A 21,491-nucleotide genomic window follows, 5' to 3' on the forward strand; every position below is an offset into this window, starting at 1 on the left:
GTATATAGCAATTAATAGCAGGGTTGTTGAGAAGGCCTTCATCCTGCAGTGGATCGACAATGGCTGAAGATGGGGATGATGATGATGATACAGTATATAGCAATTCGGTCCTTGAGGTTGTCCTAGACAGTCTCTCAGATATGCCAGACAAGCTGTACTCGTTACCTGGGAGTCTAAAATGCTGATGGAACTGATATTCAGGTGACACTCAAGTCAAGTGGACCCAATTTCGGTGAAGTCCGGTCGGTCTGTGACAGCCAAATCCTCTGCTTGCACCTTTGCGATAGTGGGACTGTCAGTAATCCTACGTATAACCCCCATGCGCAAGCACTCTGAGGTTGACAACTGAGGTGTGAACCAACGTAAGCAGGGGTCAAGGTGTGGTGTCCACACCACATGGAGAAATGCCACCCCTCTGTGTTACCAGGAAATACTAAGTGGTAGATGACTCATCAACCGGTGCAATACCGCCACTTTGCTTATTGGAGACTTGAAGTGGTGGAACCCATGTTTAGTCTTCAGAGCTAAGTTCCGGTCAAACCTTCCCCATCTTTTCCATCATGCAGTATGACTGATGTCTTTTGAGGTTATGATGAACATCATGGCGAGATCCAAACTGCCTTACATTTTGAGGGTACAGCTCTAAAATGGTGTTCGCAGGCCCACCGCTAGTTATTACACTGGACAGAACCTATTCGTAACTCTATAGAAAGCTTCTACGGATTAGCTAGTGTATAATCTTGCTACCTTTACTCAGCCAGATAGCGACAGGAGGAAGTCCAAGTAGTGTGTATGTGGGGGGGGGGGTCATTGTCGAGGCCACGTTATGTCAAGGATCTGGATATATTCTTACCATGTGTATGGCATATCCAAAAATTTCATTATTTTATACAGCATGCCCCCCCCCCCACTTTTTCTTACTATTGAATACACCATGAATTGTCAAACTAAGAGAGCAAACTTATCTTCAAAAAAGATCTAAACCTCTCAAACACTTCCTAGTCCATTTCACAAATATACATAGTCTCAGTTTTAATCTCAATGATGTCCATTTCCACTTGCAGTGTGCCAAACCCCATGTACTTTTTCTCTCAGAATTTCAGTTATCGGTTGGTTCAACCACTGCTCATCTCAGTTGCCCAAATTATTCGCTGTATGATTCCTTTCGTCTCAAAGGTGGTACTTGTGCTTATGTCTGTTCCGATATTGCCTGTCAGAGACTTGGTAATTTGGAATCTCCTATCTTTGACCTTCTCTGGCATAAAATCCCTCTACATCATTCTGTCAAATTCATCTGTTGTCTCTACTGTTCTCCCAACTCCACTAATCACTTGGAGCACTTTGACTTCTTCTCTAGGTGCCTCTGTAGCCAGGTGGGCAGGAGCAGCAGTGTGTAGCACACCCTTCTTGATTAGACCAGGGTTCCAGCCCGTGACCACCAAATACGGAGGATGCGAAAAGGTCATGGAATGACCACCGCATATCCCCGGAGCAACATGGCCTAAGTTGTTAATGCTCCTAAAAAACAAAAACCAAATAACTTCTTCTCTTTGCAACTTGACTTTCTCCAGTCCAGCTTTCCTAACAGTGAGGTAATTTTCCTTGGTGATTTTAATTTTCACAACTCCAGCTGGCTTGCATTCTCTAGTCACACAGACCCAGCTGATCAAGATGCTGAGTCTTTTGCAATTACTAATGACCTCGCACAGATTGTTCATTTACCTACCAGAATATCGTACAATTGTAACCACAGCCAACACACTTGATCTTTTTCTCACAAACAACCATTCTACATACACAGTTGAAGTGAGTGGTCCTTTAGGCACCTCAGAGCACAACTTTGTGATTATCTCTTCTCCAACGGAGCCTTTATCTCATGGCTATTCCCAACCTTGTGTTTTTGCCATTACAGGAATGCAAAATGGGATGACCTGTGAGATTTCTTTTCCTTGGTTGGATTACTGTTTCAAAACTTCTGATGTCAATGTTTGCTCAGATCGTGTCAGTGAAATTATTTTTGTAGGAATGAATCTTTTATTCCACACTCCACTTTAAAATCTTATCCTTTATCTAAACCTTGGTTTTCCAATAAATTTGCTAAGGCTGTTCGAGAGATGAATGTTGCATATCGTAATTGGCTTGTTCCCAATTCTTCAGTTTCATTTTCTGCCTTCACTAAAGTTCACAACAATTGTAAAGCAGTTATTAATCAGTCCAAACTAGATATTGAACAGCTAAGAGTAGAAAACTTGCTTCTTGCCCTAATGGTAGCTGACCTGCTAGCATCCCATTTTCCTTCCAACTCATGTATCAATGATCTTGGTAAAACACCTCCCACAATTCCCAACACGCTCCGTTCAGTGCCTCCTGTGGTCTTCCTTCAAAAGGATGTTGACAAATCTTGATGCTAAAAAGCTCCAGGTCCTGATGGTATTTCTCCGCTTGTTCTCAAAACCTGTGCTCCTGAACTTACTCCTGTTCTTTGCTGCCTTTTTTAATTTTCTATTCCAAAGGTGTTTTTCCTTCTTGGAAATTTGCTCATATCCAGCCAGTTCCTAAAAACAGTGACAAATCCCTCCCATCCAGTTATCGTCCCATTACAATTACTTTTACTTTTTCTAAAGTAATGGAGAAATCAATTAACCTCCAACTCTTCAACTACCTAGAATCCTTCTGTCTGATCAACGATCGCCAGTATGGATTCTGTTAGTGTCGATCCGCTGGTGATATTCTGGCTTATGTTACCCATTTATGGACAAATTCAATGGAAAAGTTCGGTGAAACACAAGCAGTTGCCCTTGACATCTCAAAGGCTTTCGATCATGTTTCTCATAAAGGTCTTCTAAAACAGCTTCCATCTTATGGTTTGGAAACTTTTGTAATTGGTTATCCAGTTTTATCTCTCACTGCTCACTGAGGGTGATGGTAGATGGCTCTCTGTCTTCTAACTTCTCCATTAATTTTGGTGTCTCCCAAGGTTCAATTCTTTCCCCCACTCTTTTCTTCTTGTATATTAATGACCTTCTTCCATTGATTGACCGGAAATCCTATCCATAGTTTTGCCAACAAAAGCACATTGCATTCCACTTTCCAGTTTGAGAAGTCATGCCCTGCTCAATCAGCTTCAACTTCTCGAATATCCACTACCAATTCCTTAAATGCCAATCTTCAGGTAATTCTCTAGTGGGGCGAAGACAACTTAATTGATTTCAGTCCTTCTAAAACTCAGTCCTGTCTTATATCTAGCAAAAAGGATTTTTCAGTTCTTATGCTTATCTCTGGTTACGCTCCGATTTCTAGGCAAGATGATATATCTCTTTTGGGGATTACCCTGACTTCTGATATCTCATGGCACAAGCACATTATGAATAGTGCTTCCCCTAATTCTAAAAAAACTTGGTTTTCTCTTTTGCTCTCGCCGTTCATTTTCTACAACCAGCTGTTCACTCTGTACAAATCTGTCCTACCATGGAATATTGTTCCCACATCTGAGGTGGTGCCCCCAAAACCTCTTTCAGGCTTCTAGATTCTATTCAGAAGAGGGCAGTTAGGTTAATTAATGACTCATCCCGAACAGAGGCTCTTCACTCTCTCAGTCTCATAGATGTACTGTTTCTGCTGTAGGCTTTTTCTACAGATACTTCCATGGGCATTGTTCTTCTGAATTGGCTTCTATAATTCCTGCTGTCTCTTTCAAAACAGTCCGAACACGTGCACCGTCACCAGCCAACGTTCATTTACTGTCCAACTTCAAACTCACAGAACCAATTTTCATCTTCCTCATTATTCATTCAACTGCCGTTTTCTGGAACAACTTTCCTTCATACGTATTTCCTGAAAATTACAGTCTACAGAAGTTCAAGGCTAATGTCAACAAATATCTTTTTTCGTCTTCTCAACCTCCAACCAAGCATGGTACTAAGTTGTTGTTGTTGTTTGTTTGGTTTTTAGGAGCATTAGCAATTAAGGCCATATTGCTCCGGGATAAGCGGTGGTCATTCTCTGACCTTTCCGCATCCTCCGTATTTGGTGGTGATGGGCTCGAACCCCGGTCTAATCAAGAAGTGTGTGCTACAGTATTAAGTTGTTTGTTATTTGGTTTTTAGGAGCATTAGCAACTAAGGCCATATTGCTCCGGAATATGCGGTGGTCATTCCCTAACCTTTCCGCATCCTCCGTATTTGGTGATGACGGGCTCGAACCCCGGTCTAATCAAGAAGCGTGTGCTACGCACTGCTGCTCCTTCCCACCTGGCTACGGAGACGCCTCGGTACTAAGTACTATAGGTTCTAATACTCTCGTGTTTGGGGCTTTCATAAAAAAAAAAATAATAAATAAATAAAAAATAATAGAAGGGGATGTTATAAATGTTTGGTTATGTAATAAATCTGTACATAAATCCAAATTTTGTAGAATTGTAAAAACAGATTAGTTTTTTGTTGGGCTAATAAGTTTTTTTGAAATGACTGATTTATGGCATGTTTATAGTCAGACCTATCATTTCTACTATGAAGATGTTTTAATGCATCATTTTAATCATATCTCATATTGTGAATACCTTTACAGTGAGTTGCCATGTATTGCATTACCTTGAAAAAGTAACGCTTCACCTAAGGAGAACACTATTGTTACTTATTTTCGGTGGATATCACCACCCAGATGGTACTGTTTTGAAGCTTATTGGCTTCTCATCGGTGGGTAGGTAGGACGAATTTGGAAGGGCTATGGCCTCAACCTACAGGGAATTCACTTGACATAATGGTTAGTGCAATATACTTTATAACTGAGTTGTCACTTAAGACAACCCCAGGGTACCTACCCACCCACCAGTGAGAGGTTAAACAGCCTTGAAACGGCCGTCTGGGTTCTGGTATCCACTGAGAATAAGCAACAACAGTCTTCTTCACTGGTGAAGCTTTGCTTATTCGAGGTAGTGCAATATTAGGCAACTCATTATGAAGGTATTCACAAATGAGATATGATAAAAATTATGCCATTTTCGCCATTTTGGTGATTCACTTACATATAACAATGATGCTATTGCTTTAACCATAATGTCAAGTGAATTCTCCTTAGGTTGAGACCATAGCCCTTCCAAATTGGCACTAATAATATTAAGAGTAGGAGACCGGCAGAATTACTTAACAAGTACAGGTCACTGTTGAACAAAAGCCGAGAATTAGAGTTGAATTTGAAAGTGTCTGCAATTCTGCCCAGACAGGATTGGAGGGAGTATATGATGAGAACCTTGTCGATCAATTTGGCCCTGGAAAGATTGTGCAAGGCTCAAGGGGTAGAATTTTTTTCAGCCTGGACTGTACTTGTTAACAGGAGAGATTGCTTCTACAGGGATGGGATACACTTAAATAGAAAGGGTGCAAGAATATTTGCTGATGCTATCGAGGCAGTGTTAGGTGGGTCGGAAAACTGCTAGCTTGGAGGGAGACAAAGACCAGTAGATTGATAGTAGCCACTGGCAGAGGTGAAAGAGATTCTTGCACTGCTTCTATTAGAATGAGCAGAAGCCTGAAAAACAAGATGCATGGTATTTCAGAGACTGCTGGGAGCCATTGCGGTACAAGTAAACACATGGGTTGTGTTAGGGTAGCTAAGAATAGAAACAGGTGCAGGTATACTTGCGTGTACACCAATGCTAGGAGTTTAGTAAATAAATATGATGAATTTGAGGTATTGCTCAAAACATCAAAGGCAGATATTGTTTGGATATCAGAGACGTGGTGTCACACAGATATAAGGGATGCAGAACTGCAATTTGGGGAGTACAACGTCTACAGAAAGGATAGACAGGATAGGAAGGGGGGAGGGGTTATGCTATTAGTTAAGAAACACATAAAAACCAAGGAAGTAAAGCCAGTCGACATCATCGCTGGACAGTGCAGTGTTGAGTCAGTTTGGTGTGACATAAGCATTGGGAGATCAAAATTGAGAGTAGGAGTGTGCTATAGGCCTAATGACTCTGATGAGTATAATAAGGAACTGTACAGGGAAATAGAGTGGGCCAGTAAATCAGAGAGTCTTATAATGGGAGATTTTAATTTCCCAGATATTGACTGGAATTTGGGGGCTGGTTACTCACACTAACAGGGCTTTTGTGGATTTATTGGATGATTGTTTTCTACATCAGCATGTTCGGGAGGCAACTAGAGGGAGTAATACTCTTGATTTGATTATCAGCAGTGATTCTTCATGCATTAAGAATCTGCAGATAAATGAACCACTAGGTGGCAGTGATCACAGTGTGCTGAAGTGGGATTTACTGAAAGAGGTAACTACCATTAGGGGTAAAGGGAAGGGTTATTGCTACCATAAAGGCCACTACGATGGACTGAGACAGTATTTAAATTCTATACAGTGGGACCAACTGATGATGTTACCAACAGCAAATTCAAAATGGGAAGCATTCAAAGAACTTATCTTGGAAGCTACTAGGCTTTACATACCAACTAAGAAATATTGTTCAAGGTTTAGGCCAAAATGGATGTCAGATGAACTAATGAGGCATATGGCAGAGAAGAAAAATGCATGGGATACTTACAAATTAACAGACAACATCATGGCACAGAAGCCTATGATAGATACAAGTTGATATGCAACCAAGTTACAAAGGAGGTTAGGCAGGCGAAGGCAGATTACGAGAAATCCTTGGCAAGGGATGCAAAGAAAAACAGCAAAGAGTTCTTTATGTATGTAAACTCTAGAAGGAAGGGGATGAATCAGATTGGTCCACTTGATATTGATGGGTCAACTGTTGATGATCCTCCTCAGGTAGCTAACAAACTAAATGAATATTTTGCATCGACATTCACACATGAGGAGTTATTCAGCAATTGGGAATGCCAGAGGTGTATTCAACTCTAGCAGTAAGCTACAGAATCTTGAAATAACCGGGAGTAAAGTGGAGGAGAAACTGTTGAAGATAAACACAAGAAAGGCACCCTGGGTGGATGGGATCTATCCAGTTATATTAAAAGAGGCAGCAAAGGAAGTAAGCAAACCCTTAGCCATAATTATGAGAGCTTCCTTGGACTCAGGGGAGGTACCCATAAACTGGAAATGTGCAAATGTGACCCCAATTCACAAAGGAGGATCAAAGGCTGACACAAGTAATTATAGACCTGTGAGCTTAACTTCTGTTCCAGGAAAATTAATGGAGGCACTGGTTAAAGAAGCGCTGCAGAATCCTCTAGACAAGACTTCAGTTATAGCTCGGACACAGCATGGTTTTGTTGAGGGAAAGTCTTGCCTGACCAATTTGATTGGATACTATGATGCAGTCACAAAAGAACTGGATGCAGGGAATAACTTTGATGTTATATATTTGGATCTTAGAAAAGGTTTTGATACTGTTGCACATGGAAGACTGCTACACAAATTGGAGCAGTGTGGTATTGGAGGCAAATTGCTGCTATGGATAAAGGCGTGGTTGAGGGGGGAGAAGACAGAGAGTGGTAATCAATGGACACTGCTCATTGTGGATTAATGTTATTAGTGTAATCCCTCAGGGTTCAGTATTGGGTCCATTACTGTTTTGTGTATTTATAAATGATATTGATGATGGTATATCAAGCTTAATGTCCAAGTTTGCAGACGATACAAAGGTTGGCAGGGTTGTCAAGGACACTACTGACACTGTGCTGCTGCAACAGTATCTGGAAAGGTTGAGCAGATGGGCTGAGAGGTGGCAAATGAAGTTTAACATTGACAAATGTAAAGTACTGCATATGGGAAACAGCAACCCCAGAGCAACGTATCAACTTTGTGGTACTACTTTTTTTCATTCTGTACCACTGACAGTGGTAGAGAATGAAAGGGACCTGGGGGTGGTTGTGCAGGCAGATATGAAGTTCTCTGAGCAGTGCAGATGGGCTGCAAGAGTAGCTCATGGTGTATTGTCAATGATATATAGGAATTTTTCTAGCAGGGATAAGGAGGTGATTATTCCCCTGTATAAGAGTACTGTATACAGGGCTGGAGGCCTCATTTCAAGAAGGATGTAGAGCTGCTGGAACGAGTACAGAGAAGGGCAACAAGATTAGTGAATGGAACAAAGGGGTGCTCTTACGAAGAAAGGCTTAAGTTTTGCAAATTACAGTGTCTGGAGACTAGGCACCAGCAAGGTGATCTGATAGAGGTGTATAAAGCCTTGAATGGTTTGAGCATTCTCAATGTTGATGGGATTCTTCGTCTTGCTCAGAATAATCACCTGAGAGGGCATAAATTCAAATTGAGGAAAGACAGATGTAGGATAGACGTGTGGAAATTTGCCTTTAGCCAGCGGGTGGTTGGTTGGTGGAACAGACTTCCATCTCTTGTTGTGGAAGTTGATAACCTAAATAAATTTAAGGCTCAGCTGGACAGGTATTTCGAATGAACAGAGGGGTGAAGTGGAAGTGGTTATTTTTTATTTATTTATTTTATTATTATTTTTTTTTGGCTGATGCTGCATAAGCTTGCTTTCTTGCATCAAATGCCTCTGCTAATGCATATAGCTAGTGAGATCGTTATTAGGGATGTCTGAATACTCTAGAGCAGTGCTTCTCAAACTACCTGTGATAAAGGACCAGTTTCTATTATTTCCAATCTGTCACGAACTGGGACTTTTGTAAAATTCAGATCTTTTGGACCAGTAATGGATGAATCGTCGGAGACCAGTAACATCCGTGACCAATTTCCAATTACTCGTAGACCAGCAACAAACAGTTCATGGACCGCCACTGGTCCACTGACCACACTTTGGGTAGCACTGCTCATAGAATGCATGTTCTGAATCACAAACTAAAAAAGGAAGTTGGAAAGCATTTACTTTACTTTACATTAATTATTTACATACGCAAAAGTTAAAGTAGAATTATGAATATTTACATAGAAAGTATTTGACAAGGGTGAATATTTATTAACTGTTTCTTTTTTTTTTCTTAAGGCTAATACTATAGGCAGTAATTATAGGTTTCATAAAATTATTTGAAATAATCTTCTTCCACTTAGTAGGATGAATAGCAGGAAGGACATAGTACTTTTTGTTGCTACTTTTTTTTACAAACTGCCCTTGTTAAATGATCCCACAAGCATATGATGGAGCTGCCTTATGTTGATATTATTATTCTAGAAACCTGTTATAAAAACTTGCCTTGGTATTACATAGGTATTACATAGCACATTGAAAGTAGACTCATATAACTTAACTCAGGAAATTCAGTAAGCACATTAGGATAGTTGCCCAAGAGTATTTTCATATGACTGGACATTAAGATGGTGAGGATGTGGTACAAAGTCATCCTACACAGGATGTACAAAAAGTTTCTGATACCATAATTCATAATGCTGTACCTGCAATTCAATTGTACACTTGGAACGTTTGTTGTTCTGGAGAATTTTGATGTAATTTTAGCTGTTTATGATGTGAAGTCCCTGTGCTGTATGCTCGAGTTCTTATATTGTAACTCTTTCCACAGTCCTTTGTTTTTGAAAAAGGGATTCTGGATCATATTCTTCATTTGATTATCATCATAATCAAATGGACCCTGTAATGGATATAACAGGTTTTATTACTCCACGGCAGGATAGCCATAGCTGGTCTGGTTTGTATCCTATGTTTGTTACTAGTTGCATTGTCATTGTTAATGCTTTGCTCCATAATGTTCTCAACCAATGATTAAAGCTCCAGCCTTGCCTGCTTCTTTTCTTGCATTATGCCAAACAATAATGAGCATTGCCTATTATGAACAAGTTTTTAAATTCCACCCTAGAGTTACATATATGAGGAACTGAGAATTTTAAGTAAATAGAAAACATGCTTTCTAGTTCTTAAAAGAGGCAGTTTTCTGTTTTGTAATATCCAATCTTGCTATATTGAGGGGCATCTTGAATGTACCACTCTACAACCTTTGATGTATTACTTTGTTAAGGTCATCTATCTACCCTTGACTAGGACTATATCAATGTAGATGCCTGAAAGGGAGTGCATTAGTGTTTTAAGCAGTGTAAATGGAATGAAGTAAATGAATGTAAATTGAAATGGAATTTCTCTTACGAAGAAAGGCTTAAGTTTTGCAGATTACAGTGTCTGGAGACTAGGCACCGGCGAGGTGATCTGATAGAGGTGTATAAAGCCTTGAATGGTTTGAGCATGCTCAATGCTGATGGGATTCTTCCTCTTGCGCAGAATAATCACCTGAGAGGTCATAAATTCAAATTGAGAAAAGACAGATATAGGATAGACGTGAGGAAATTTGCCTTTAGCCAGCGGGTGGTTGGTTGGTGGAATAGACTTCCATCCCTTGTCGTGGAAGTTGATAGCCTAAATAAGTTTAAGGCTCAGCTGGACAGGTATTTCGAACGAACAGAGGGGTGAAGTGGAAGTGGTTATTTTTTATTTATTTTTTTTTTTGGCTGATGCTGCATAAGCTTGCTTTCCTGCATCAAATGCCTCTACTAATGCTAATGCTAATGAACATTATTCCATCCTTTTTTTTATATAGAAGAACTGCATTTTCTTGTTTTTCATGTAGGCGCTTTGTCTTTGCACTTCCCTGCTATTGATTTTTGATTGCCCTGTAATTTATCTAAACTCTCCCCCTCTGATATGTGACAGCCTGTGACTATTCTCTTGAAATCATATATTTCACAGGATTTGGACATATTAGCTTATATATTGGATATCAGGTGTTAGTAGCTGATGAGTTAATCACGTATGCTTCTTTTACAGCTTGTGAATTTAATGCATTCAGGGTAATGCTAAGATGACGTTTATATCTCTTTTCCAGGTTTTCTGTGTACTTTTGACAGCGTAGTGCCATACTCTTGTGAAGTTCATCTTATCTGTAACAGCATTAGATGGCTCATAAAATTTACACAAGGTTTAACTCTTAAACATAATTGAAATGCATAAAAATGTGTATATTAATTATTGTTCATTTACTTTTTTATTGTTTATTTACTTAAGAAAATAATCTGGATTAATTTTAGCTGAAAATACAGTTAGAAAGAATGGAAAGGCATGTTTCTGTGATAAAGAAAACGGATACTCAAACCAAATATGAAGCTGCAACAAACTGCATAGAAGACAAAAGTACATCTACAACTACAGCTGTTTCCAATGCATCCAATGTATCTCTGAATGAAAAGACTGGTACTGTAGCTCTTCCTCCAGTGGGAGTAACCAGATACCTAGGAAGAAAATCTCGTAATATTCCATTGAGAGCACTTAAAAGGTAATATTTATTAATGAAATGCATAGCTTTGAATAATCAGCTTCTTTTCAAGAAAGCATTTGGTGAGATGGTTTAATTAGTGTGAGAGGACTTGTGGAATGCCCTGTAAGTTCCTTCCTCTTAGTGTTATATTATTGACTAATTTCCACAAGCCAATTTAATATTCTCTTAGTATTATATTATTGACTAATTTCCACAAGCCAATTTAATATTATCTGCCCATTTCAACATGTTTGGTTATTATTATTTTTATTTATTTATTTATTTTTTTGATCTGGCAATAGTGGCATCTCCCCATTTCTTACAAAGACAGTGGCAGGGCAACTGATATGCCCATTTTCTTTTTAATTTTTAGAGAACATTTTAGGTTGTTTAAATTCTATATGAATAATGCTAATATTGCATCTTCCCATAATGGATTGCAATACTTAGTTTTTGTATGTAACTTTTTTTTAAGTTTCAAAAAATTTTGAAATTTTTAAAACCTCAGTCATTTTACACCTTGTATTTTCAAAAAAAAATTATTTGCTAAAAATTACAAAAAGAAAAAAAAGTATTAGACATAAAATAGAACCATCAGTCTCTTAGATCCTTCTATTTTCCAGACTGTTAAAAAGACTGTTAAATGCACGAAATTTCAACCTGCATGCACATATATTTCTGCTTATTTATGCTAAATATTATTAAAAAAAAACAAAAAAAAAACACATTGTATATATTCCATATTATTAGCTATGTCCATTTTCAGGCTTATTTTGAAATTTATTTCAAATTTGGCGCATTTCAGTGCACACGAAATTTTTGGATTGTCTGTTGCTTCCCTCAGAGTAGTGACTATTTTGAGAAAATACTGTGTTATTGTCTTTATGCTGTGAAAACAATAAATCTTTCAATACCAACTAGGATAAGATATTAGATGTTCATTGATACCTTGGAAGAGTTAAAACGAGTAACCTGAAACTTGAAACAAAGATAAGGTCTGTACTCGCCTGGTACTATGCCATTCTTCAAGCAAAATTCAAATAGTTGCAAAAATGGTGATGGAGCACCTTACAGGTTCTCGCACCCAATTTCTGTATGAAAACCATTAGAAAATCGCTTCCAAACTTCTGCAGTAAAAGTTTGACTTAGAAAGGTAGAAAAAAATTTCAGAATTTTAATAATTGATTAACAGTTAACACAGATGTTATTTTTGAAGAGCATCTGTCAGGTGTCCTGCCACCATTGCCAAAGTAAGGAAAGCTATCAGGAGCTATTATGGGCCTCGAGGTAAGACAGCTTAAACAAGCCCCTCCCCTGTGCTTAGAAATGTTTGTAAATGTTTACAATACTTATTGTCTTCAGCATGTTTGCCTGTATGTAATAACTCTATTTCCAGTGAAAGATATTTATGGAATGTTATAGTTGGCTCATTTAAAAAGATTTGCCATGCCATCCCAAATTTTCATTAAAATTTGAGATGGCTTGGCAGATTTGGCTGTCCCCCTCCCCCAATTCCTTCCTATAGAAATATTGCTATAAATTTGGAATAGCAGTTCTGGTCCTTTTCAGAATTGCAGGACTTCTATCAGCATATGATTTGGTACAGGTTAACCTATCCCTCCTATACACTACCTCTCCACTATAAATATAACTGCTATAAGAGTCCCACCTCATGACTATCTATTGCATAGATACTTCATATGGGGAGCAGTAATCCCAGATTAATATACTAACTGTATGCTATCACGCTCAGGTAGTGAAAAATGAAAAAGATCTGGTGCTAATTGTGCAGTCAGATATGAAGTTCTCTGAGCAGTGTCAGCTGCAAGGACAGCTCATGGGGTTTTGTCAATGATATCCTTGTTCATTTCACAAACATACGTGGTCTCAGTTCCAATCTCAGTGATGTTCATTTCCACTTAGTCTGCCAAGTCCTACATAGTTTTTCTAACAGAATTCCAATTATTGGTTGATTCAATCACCGTTCATTCCAGTTGCCCTAATTATTCTCTGTGTGATTCTTTCACTTCAAAGGTGGTATATGTACATTTTTCCACGCTAATATTCCCTTTCAAAGACAGTAATTTGGAATCTTCTCTGGCTTAAAATCTCTCTACCACATTCTGTCAAATTAGCATTAGTAGAGGCATTTGATGCAAGAAAGCAAGCTTATCCAGCATCAGCCAAAAAAAAAAAAAAAAAAAAACCCACTTCCCCCCTCTGTTCGTTCAAAATACCTGTCCAGCTGAGCCTTAAACCTATTTAGGCTATCAACCTCCACGATAAGGGATGGAAGTCTGTTCCACCAACCAACCACCCGCTGGCTAAAGGCAAATTTCCGCACGTCTATCCTACATCTGTCTTTCCTCAATTTGAATTTATGCCCTCTCAGGTGATTATTCTGAGCTAGAGGAAGAATCCCATCAGCATTGAGCATGCTCAAACCATTCAAGGCTTTATACACCTCTATCAGATCACCTCGCTGGTGCCTAGTCTCCAGACACTGTAATTTGCAAAACTTAAGCCTTTCTTCGTAAGAGCACCCCTTTGTTCCATTCACTAATCTTGTTGCCCTTCTCTGTACTCATTCCAGCAGCTCTACAACCTTCTTGAAATGAGGCCTCCAGACCTGTATACAGTACTCTAGGTGTATACAGTATAATAATGTGGCCTGACCATTGCCTTATACAAGGGAATAATCACCTCCTTATCCCTGCTGGAAAAATTCCTGTATATCATTGACAATACTCCATGAGCTACTCTTGCAGCCCGTCTGCACTGCTCAGAGAACTTCATATCTGCCTGCACAACCACCCCCAAGTCCCTTTCATTCTCTACCACTGTCAGTGTAGTACCACAGAGTTGATACGTTGCTCTGGGGTTGCTGTTTCCCATGTGTAGTACTTTACATTTGTCAATGTTAAACTTCATTTGCCACCTCTCAGCCCATCTGCTCAACCTTTCCAGATCCTGTTGCAGCAGCATAGTGTCAGTAGTGTCCTTGACAACCCTGCCAACCTTTGTATCGTCTGCAAACTTGGACATTAAGCTTGATATACCATCATCAATATCATTTATAAATACAGAAAACAATAATGGACCCAACACTGAGCCCCGAGGGACTCCACTAATAACATTAGTCCACGATGAGCAGTGTCCATTGATTACCACTCTCTGTCTTCTCCCCCTCAACCACCCCTTTATCCATAGCAGCAATTTGCCTCCAATGTCACACTGCTCCAATTTGTGTAGCAGTCTTCCATGTGCAACAGTATCAAAAGCCTTTCTAAGATCCAAGTATATAATATCAAAGCTATTCCCTGCATCCAGTTCTTTTGTGACTGCATCATAGTATCCAATCAAATTGGTCAGGCAAGACTTCCCCTTAACAAAACCATGCTGTGTCCGAGCTATAACTGAAGTCTTGTCTAAATGATCCTGCAGTGCTTCTTTAACCAGTGTCTCCATTAATTTTCCTGGAACAGAAGTTAAGCTCACAGGTCTATAATTACCTGTGTCAGCCTTTGATCCTCCTTTGTGAATTGGGGTCACATTTGCACATTTCCAGTCTATGGGTACCTCCCCTGAGTCCAAGGAAGCTCTCATAATTATGGCTAAGGGTTTGCTTACTTCCTTTGCTGCCTCCTTTAATATAACTGGATAGATCCCATCCACCCCGGGTGCCGTTCTTGTGTTTATCTTCAACAACCTCTCCTCCACCTTACTCTCAGTTATTTCAAGATTCTGTAGCTTACTGCTAGAGTTGAATACACCTCTGGCATTCCCCTCGCTGAATAACTCCTCATGTGTGAATGTCGATGCAAAATATTCATTTAGTTTGTTAGCTACCTGAGCAGGATCATCAACAGTTGACCCATGAATATCAAGTGGACCAATCTGATTCATCCCCTTCCTTCTAGAGTTTACATAAGTAAAGAACTCTTTGCTGTTTTTCTTTGCATCCCTTGCCAAGGATTTCTCGTAATCTGCCTTCGCCTGCCTAACCTCCTTTGTAACTTGGTTGCATATCAACTTGTATCTATCATAGGCTTCTGTGTCATGTGCTAATTTGTAAGTATCCCATGCATTTTTCTTCTCTGCCATATGCCTCATTAGTTCATCTGACATCCATTTTGGCCTAAACCTTGAACAATATTTCTTAGTTGGTATGTAAAGCCTAGTAGCTTCCAAGATAAGTTCTTTGAATGCTTCCCATTTTGAATTTGCTGTTGGTAACATCATCAGTTGGTCCCACTGTATAGAATTTAAATACTGTCTCAGTCCATCGTAGTCGCCTTTATGGAAGCAATAACCCTTCCCTTTACCCCTAATGGTAGTTACCTCTTTGAGTAAATCCCACTTCAGCACACTGTGATCACTGCCACCTAGTGGTTCATTTATCTGCAGATTCTTAATGCATGAAGAATTCATCCTTTGCCTCTATTGTTTTCCCAACTCACTTGGAACTCTCTGGCTTCCTCTCTACGAAACTTTACTTTCTCCAGTCTGACTTTCCTAACAGTGAGGTAATTTTCCTTGGAAATTTTAATGTTCACAACTCCAGCTAGCTTCTGCTTTCTAGTCGCACAAACCGAGCTGGTCAAGATGTTGAGGCTTTTGTAGTTACTAATGACCTTGCACAGATTGTTCATTTACCTACCAGAATACCAGACCATTGTAACCACACAGCCAACATGCTTGATCTTTTTCTCACAAACAACCTTTCTAAGTACTTGGTTGAACTGAGCAGCGCTTTAGGCACCTCAGATCACAACTTGATGATGGCCTCTCCTCCAATGGAACCTTTTCTCTCATGGCCATTCTCAACCTTGTGTTGTTTGGCATTACAAAAATGCAAAATGGGATGATCTGTGAGATTTCTTTTCTTTTCCTCGTCAGATTACTCTTTCAAATCTGACATCATTTGCTTAGTTGTGTTGGTGAAATTATTCTTGTAGGAACGAAATTCTTTATTCCACACTCTGCCTTAAAATCTTGCCCTTTATCTAAATTTTGGTTTAGATAAAGGCAACTTTTTCCAGCAATCAACGACTCGCTGGCTAAAAGAAAACTTTCTATAATCTCGTCTAAACTTCTTTTCCGTAATTTGAATGCTTGAATGCACTTCAGAGGTGACCTGATTAAGACTTTGATTATGTGGGCTCTGCAGCCCACATAATCAAAGTCTTTCCTCGTACAGTCTCCGTTTTTCCAATCTCAACAGTATTCCACATGTGGTCTTACAATTTCCTTATACAGTGGAATTATGACCTCTCAGTGTCTACAGGATAATGTGATAATGTTCAATAAATTATCAGTAGGACACAACGTGCTTTCCTAGTTGCCTGTTTACACTGCTCAGAAAACTTCATATCTGCCCATATTGTAACTCTCAATTCCTTTCTTCCTCTACTGTTTTTATTTCAACCCCACCAAGTGCACAATTTATTTTGGGATTGCTGTTCCTCCAAGTGTAAGATGTTATATTTTGCTGTGCTAAAATATAGCTGCCGCTTTTCTAACTATTTTTGAAGGTTATAAAAGTGGCATTTTTTAATTTTGAATGTTTTCCTTTCTGTTTGGAAATTTGTTCATATCCATCCAGTTCCTAGAACAATAACAAATCCTTCCACCCAATTATCATTCCATTGCACTTACTTCTACACTTTCTAAAATAATGGAGAAGCCTATTAACTGTCAACTCTTAAACTACTAGAAATCTTCCATCTGATCAATGATTGCCAGTATGGATTGTGTCAGTTTTGATCCACTGGTGATATACTGGCTTATATTACCCATCTATAGATAAATTCAGTGGAAAATTTCAGTGAAACACAAGGTAGTTGCTCTTGACATTTCAAAGGCTTTTGATTGTGTTTGACATAAAGATTTTCTAAATAATCTTAGATCTTATGGTTTTCCAACTGTTTTTTGTAGTTCTGTCTTCTAACTTTCCCGCTAATGCAGATGTCCCCAAGGTTCAGTTCTTTCTCCCACTCCTTTTCTCTCGTATATTAATGACCTTCTTCCATTGACTGTAAATCTTACCCATAGTTTTGCTGATGATAGCACATTGTATTCTACCTTCCAGTTTGTGAAATCTTGCTCTGCACAAACAGCTTCAACTTCTCAAATATTCACTTACAATTCCATAAATGGTGATCTACAAGTAATTCTCCAGTGGGGTAGTGATAACTTAGTTAATTTCAATCCTTCTAAAATTCAGTTGTGTCTTATATTGTGCAAAAAGGATTCTTATGCTCCTATTCTTATCTTTGATGGCACTCAGATTTCTAGACAAGGTCACATATTACTCTGAGGGATTACCCTGACTTCTGAATCTCTTCTTGCATAAGCATATCAAAAATATTGCTTCCTCTGCATCTAAAAAAACTGTTCTCTCTTTCGCTCTCATCGTTACTTTTCTTCCAAACAGCTGCTGACTCTGTACAAATCACAAATCCGTCCTACCATGTAATATTATACCCAAAGTCTTTCTCAGGTTTCTAGATTTCATTCAAAAGAGTGCAGTTAGGTTAATTAATGACTCATCTCTAACAAAGTATCATCGACGTTCTGTCTCTGCTGCATGTCTTTTCTATAGATGAGCACTGTTCTTCCGAGTTGGCTTCAATGATTCTCACTCTTTCTTCCAGACCAGTCTGAAGGCATGCCACAGTCAGTCAGCATCCTTTTATTGGCCAACTTCAAACTGACAGAACCAACTTTTCATGTTCTTCATTTATTTCTTTAGCTTCCGTTATCTGGAAAAACCTCCGATCATACTGATTTCCTGAAAGTTATAATCAACAGAAATTCAAATCTAATGTCAACAAGTATGTCTTTCTTCTTCTCAACCTTCAACCCATGTATGGTACTAAGTACTATAGGTTCTGATAATACCTCTCATGATTGGGTTTTCATTAAAAAACCAGGGATTTTGCCAGTAGAAATAAGGTGATCTGTAAGGCATCCCCCTTTTATAAGTCAAGGTTAGGCCTCGTTTTAGGAATGATATTTATCTGTTACAGTGGGTGCAGAAAAGAACAATGTGATTAGTGAGAGAAACAAAAAGTTCTCTTACAAGGAAAGGCTTCAGCTCTGCAAACTACAACCTTGAGACTAGGCATCAGCAAGGAGAGCTGACAGGTATTTAAGGCTTTGTTTGATTGAGCATTAGCATTAGTAGTGGCATATGATGCAAGAAAGCAAGCTTATACAGCATCAACCAAAAAAAAAAAAAAAAACCACTTCCCATTCCTCCCAACATTTCTCTAGTTCTTCCTTGAATTTATTTAAGCTGTCAGCTTCCACAACAACACATGGAAGTTTGTTCCAGCAATCAACCACTCATTGGCTAAAGGAAAATTTCCTGCACAATCTATTCTGCAACTCTTTCCTCAATTTGAATTTATGCCCACTCAAGTGCATAATCTGAGCAAGAGGAAGAATCCCATCTGCATTGTGCAGGCTCAAACCATTCAAAGCCATAAACATGTCAATCAGATCACCTTGCAGGTGCCTAGTTTCTAGATGCTGCAGTTTGCAGAGCTGAATGGTAAGAGTACTCCTTTGTTCCCTTCACTAATCTTGTTGCCCTTCTCTGTACTTGTTGCAGCAGCTCTACATCCTTCCTAAAATGAGACCTCCACAAACTACACCTTGGGTACTGTATTCAGTACCCAAGGTGTAGCCTCACCATTGCCTCTTTATCCCTGCTAGATAAAATTCCTGTATATCACTGACAAAATCCCAATGAGCTCTCCTAGCAGCCTGTCTACCCTGCTCTGAAAACTTCATATATCTGGCTACACAATTACCCCTAGCTCTTTTTTATACTCCACTACCCTGAGTGCAGTTGGTACGTTACTCTGGGATTACTGCTATCCATATGCAGTACTTTGCATTTGTCAATGTTAAATTTCAGTTACCGCTTCTCAGCTCATTTGCCGAACTTCTCTATATCCTCCGCAGTAGCATACTCTCATTACTGTCATTAACAAACCTGATATACCTTCATCAATATCATTGATAAATATAGAAAACAACAATGGGCCCAACACCAAACACTGGGGGACTCCACTAATAACATTTTTCCACGAAGAGCAGCATTGATTACTGTTCTGTCTTCTCTTGCTCAACCATCCCTTTATCCATAGCAGCAACTTGCCCTTAATGCCCCACTGCTCTAATTTGAACAAAAGTCTTTTATGTGCAACAGTATCAAAAATTTTCCTGAAATCCAAATATATGATATCAAAATTACTTTTTTGCATCCAGTTTCTTTGTGACCACATTGTAGTATTCAATCAAATTAGTCAGACAAGATTTCCCATTAACAAACCTATGTCTGAACTATGACTGCAGTCTTGTCTAGATGATCCTGCAGTACTTCTTGGACCAGTGACTACATTATTTTCCCTGTAACAGGAGTTAAACTAACAGGTCGGTAATCACTTGTGTTGACCTTTGATCCCCTTTGTGAATTGGTGATACATTCGCACATCTCCAGTCCATGAGGACCTCCCCTGATTTCAAGGATACTCTCATAATTATGGCTAAGGGTTTGCTTGCTTCCTTTGCTACCTCCCTTAATATAACTGTTTAGATCCCAGTGCCTTTCTTATATTTAACTTCAAAAATTTCTCCTCCACTTTCCTCTCAGTTATTACAAAATCATTTAGTTCCCTTTTAGTTTGATAAACTACTGGCCTCCACTTCCCTAGAGAGTATCTCATGTGTGAATGTAGATGCAAAATACTCATTCAGTTTTTCAGCTACCCAAGCAGAATCATCAACAAACGAACCATCAATATCAAGTGGACCAATCTGATTCATCACCTTCCTTCTAGAGTTTACATTAGTAAAGAAGTCTTTGCTGTTTTTCTTTGCATTCTTTGCTAAAGATTTCTCATAATTTGTCTTCACTTGCCTAACCTTTATGACTTGATTACAGACTAGCTTATATCTACCATGCTTTTCTCTCACTTATAATTTATATCTATCCCGTGTTCATCTAATATATATTTAAGCCTAAAACCTGAACAGTATTTCTTAGTTGGTATGAAAATCCTAATAGCTTCCATGATTAATTCCTTGAATACTTCCCGCTAAAATTTTCTGCTGGTAACATCATCACTTGGTCCCACTGCATGGAATTTAAAAACTGTCTGCAACCATTGCAGTCACGTTTAGAAAAGCAAAAATCATTGATTTTATCGTTGAGTAAGCTCAGTGCTGTTGGAATACTTCCTCTTGCTCAGGCTACACACACACACAAAGGGGCATACATTCAAATTGAGGAAGGATGGGTTGCAGATAGATGTGTGTCAATTTGCCTTCGGCTAGCTAGTGGTTGATTGTGAACAAATCCCCATCTTGTGTTGTAGAGTTAGTACAGGGGTTAGCAACCTTTTTGAGTGAAGAGCCATTTTTGATCTAATTTAAAAAAAAAAAAAAGAGAGAATCCGAAGAGCTGTACTTAAGCTCAAGCTGGGAGGAGTTTTTTAAGAAATGGAATACAGTGGGAAGGTGTTTTATTAAAAAATATATATACAGTGGATTCTGGTTATTGGGGGCATCAATTAATCAAGGCAGCCGTTTATTTGGGGCAAATCTTAAAAAACAGAACCCAATCGAGAAAATAGCCAGGGTTTACTTCACTTAATTGGGACAACATTCCATTTAATCGGGACAGGAGATCGCAGCACTGGAGATTACCCTACGATTGTTTCCGACCATGCCACGTGGATTGGTCAGATTTCTGGAGGTCACAACCATAAAACAATAAAAACAATTAGCAGTCACCTGTTTATTGGGCCTTTCTGTTAGTGCAATCTATCATAAACGGATAGTAAACTCGATCTTATTGATTTTGCGATAATACCAACAGCTGGAATTCTGTGGGTTATTATGGTGAAATGTGTTTACACTTCCATGGAATCTTCAATCATATAAAAAAATTAATTTTCAGAATCTTCTCTTCATTCCTATTTTTAAAGCTTCGTAACTTGTTACTCTGTTCTCACTTGCGTGTATCGTGTTACTTGCAATTTGTGTGTGTGCCGTGTTCTTTGTTATTGATTGCTTAACTTTTTACTGTTTTAAATTTTAACCCCCACCCACACATGTCAGTGAACAGAAATGTCAACTAGTTAGTATGTACATATTACAGTACATATTAATTATTCCGATTATCACATATCATTTAATTTTTTAATTGGTAAGGTAATAAAGGGTAAATTTGTGCTTAATATATCTTTATTTTTATAGCCTGCG

At 38.8% G+C, this 21,491-nt stretch overlaps 1 protein-coding gene across 1 annotated transcript in view; it reads left to right on the forward strand.

Annotated features, from left to right (window-relative positions):
• LOC150079320 (male-specific lethal 1 homolog) overlaps positions 1–21,491 on the forward strand; it is a 175,271-nt gene that overhangs the window by 44,379 nt on the left and 109,401 nt on the right. Inside the window, exon 2 of the mRNA XM_090382512.1 lies at positions 10,987–11,231. Coding sequence (XP_090238638.1) covers positions 10,987–11,231 — 245 coding nt within the window. The remainder of the gene's footprint in view (positions 1–10,986; positions 11,232–21,491) is intronic.

This window comes from Mastigoproctus giganteus, chromosome 10 (assembly GCF_048544385.1).
Source record: "Mastigoproctus giganteus isolate SK-2022 chromosome 10, ASM4854438v1, whole genome shotgun sequence".
Taxonomy (NCBI): domain Eukaryota; kingdom Metazoa; phylum Arthropoda; class Arachnida; order Uropygi; family Thelyphonidae; genus Mastigoproctus; species Mastigoproctus giganteus.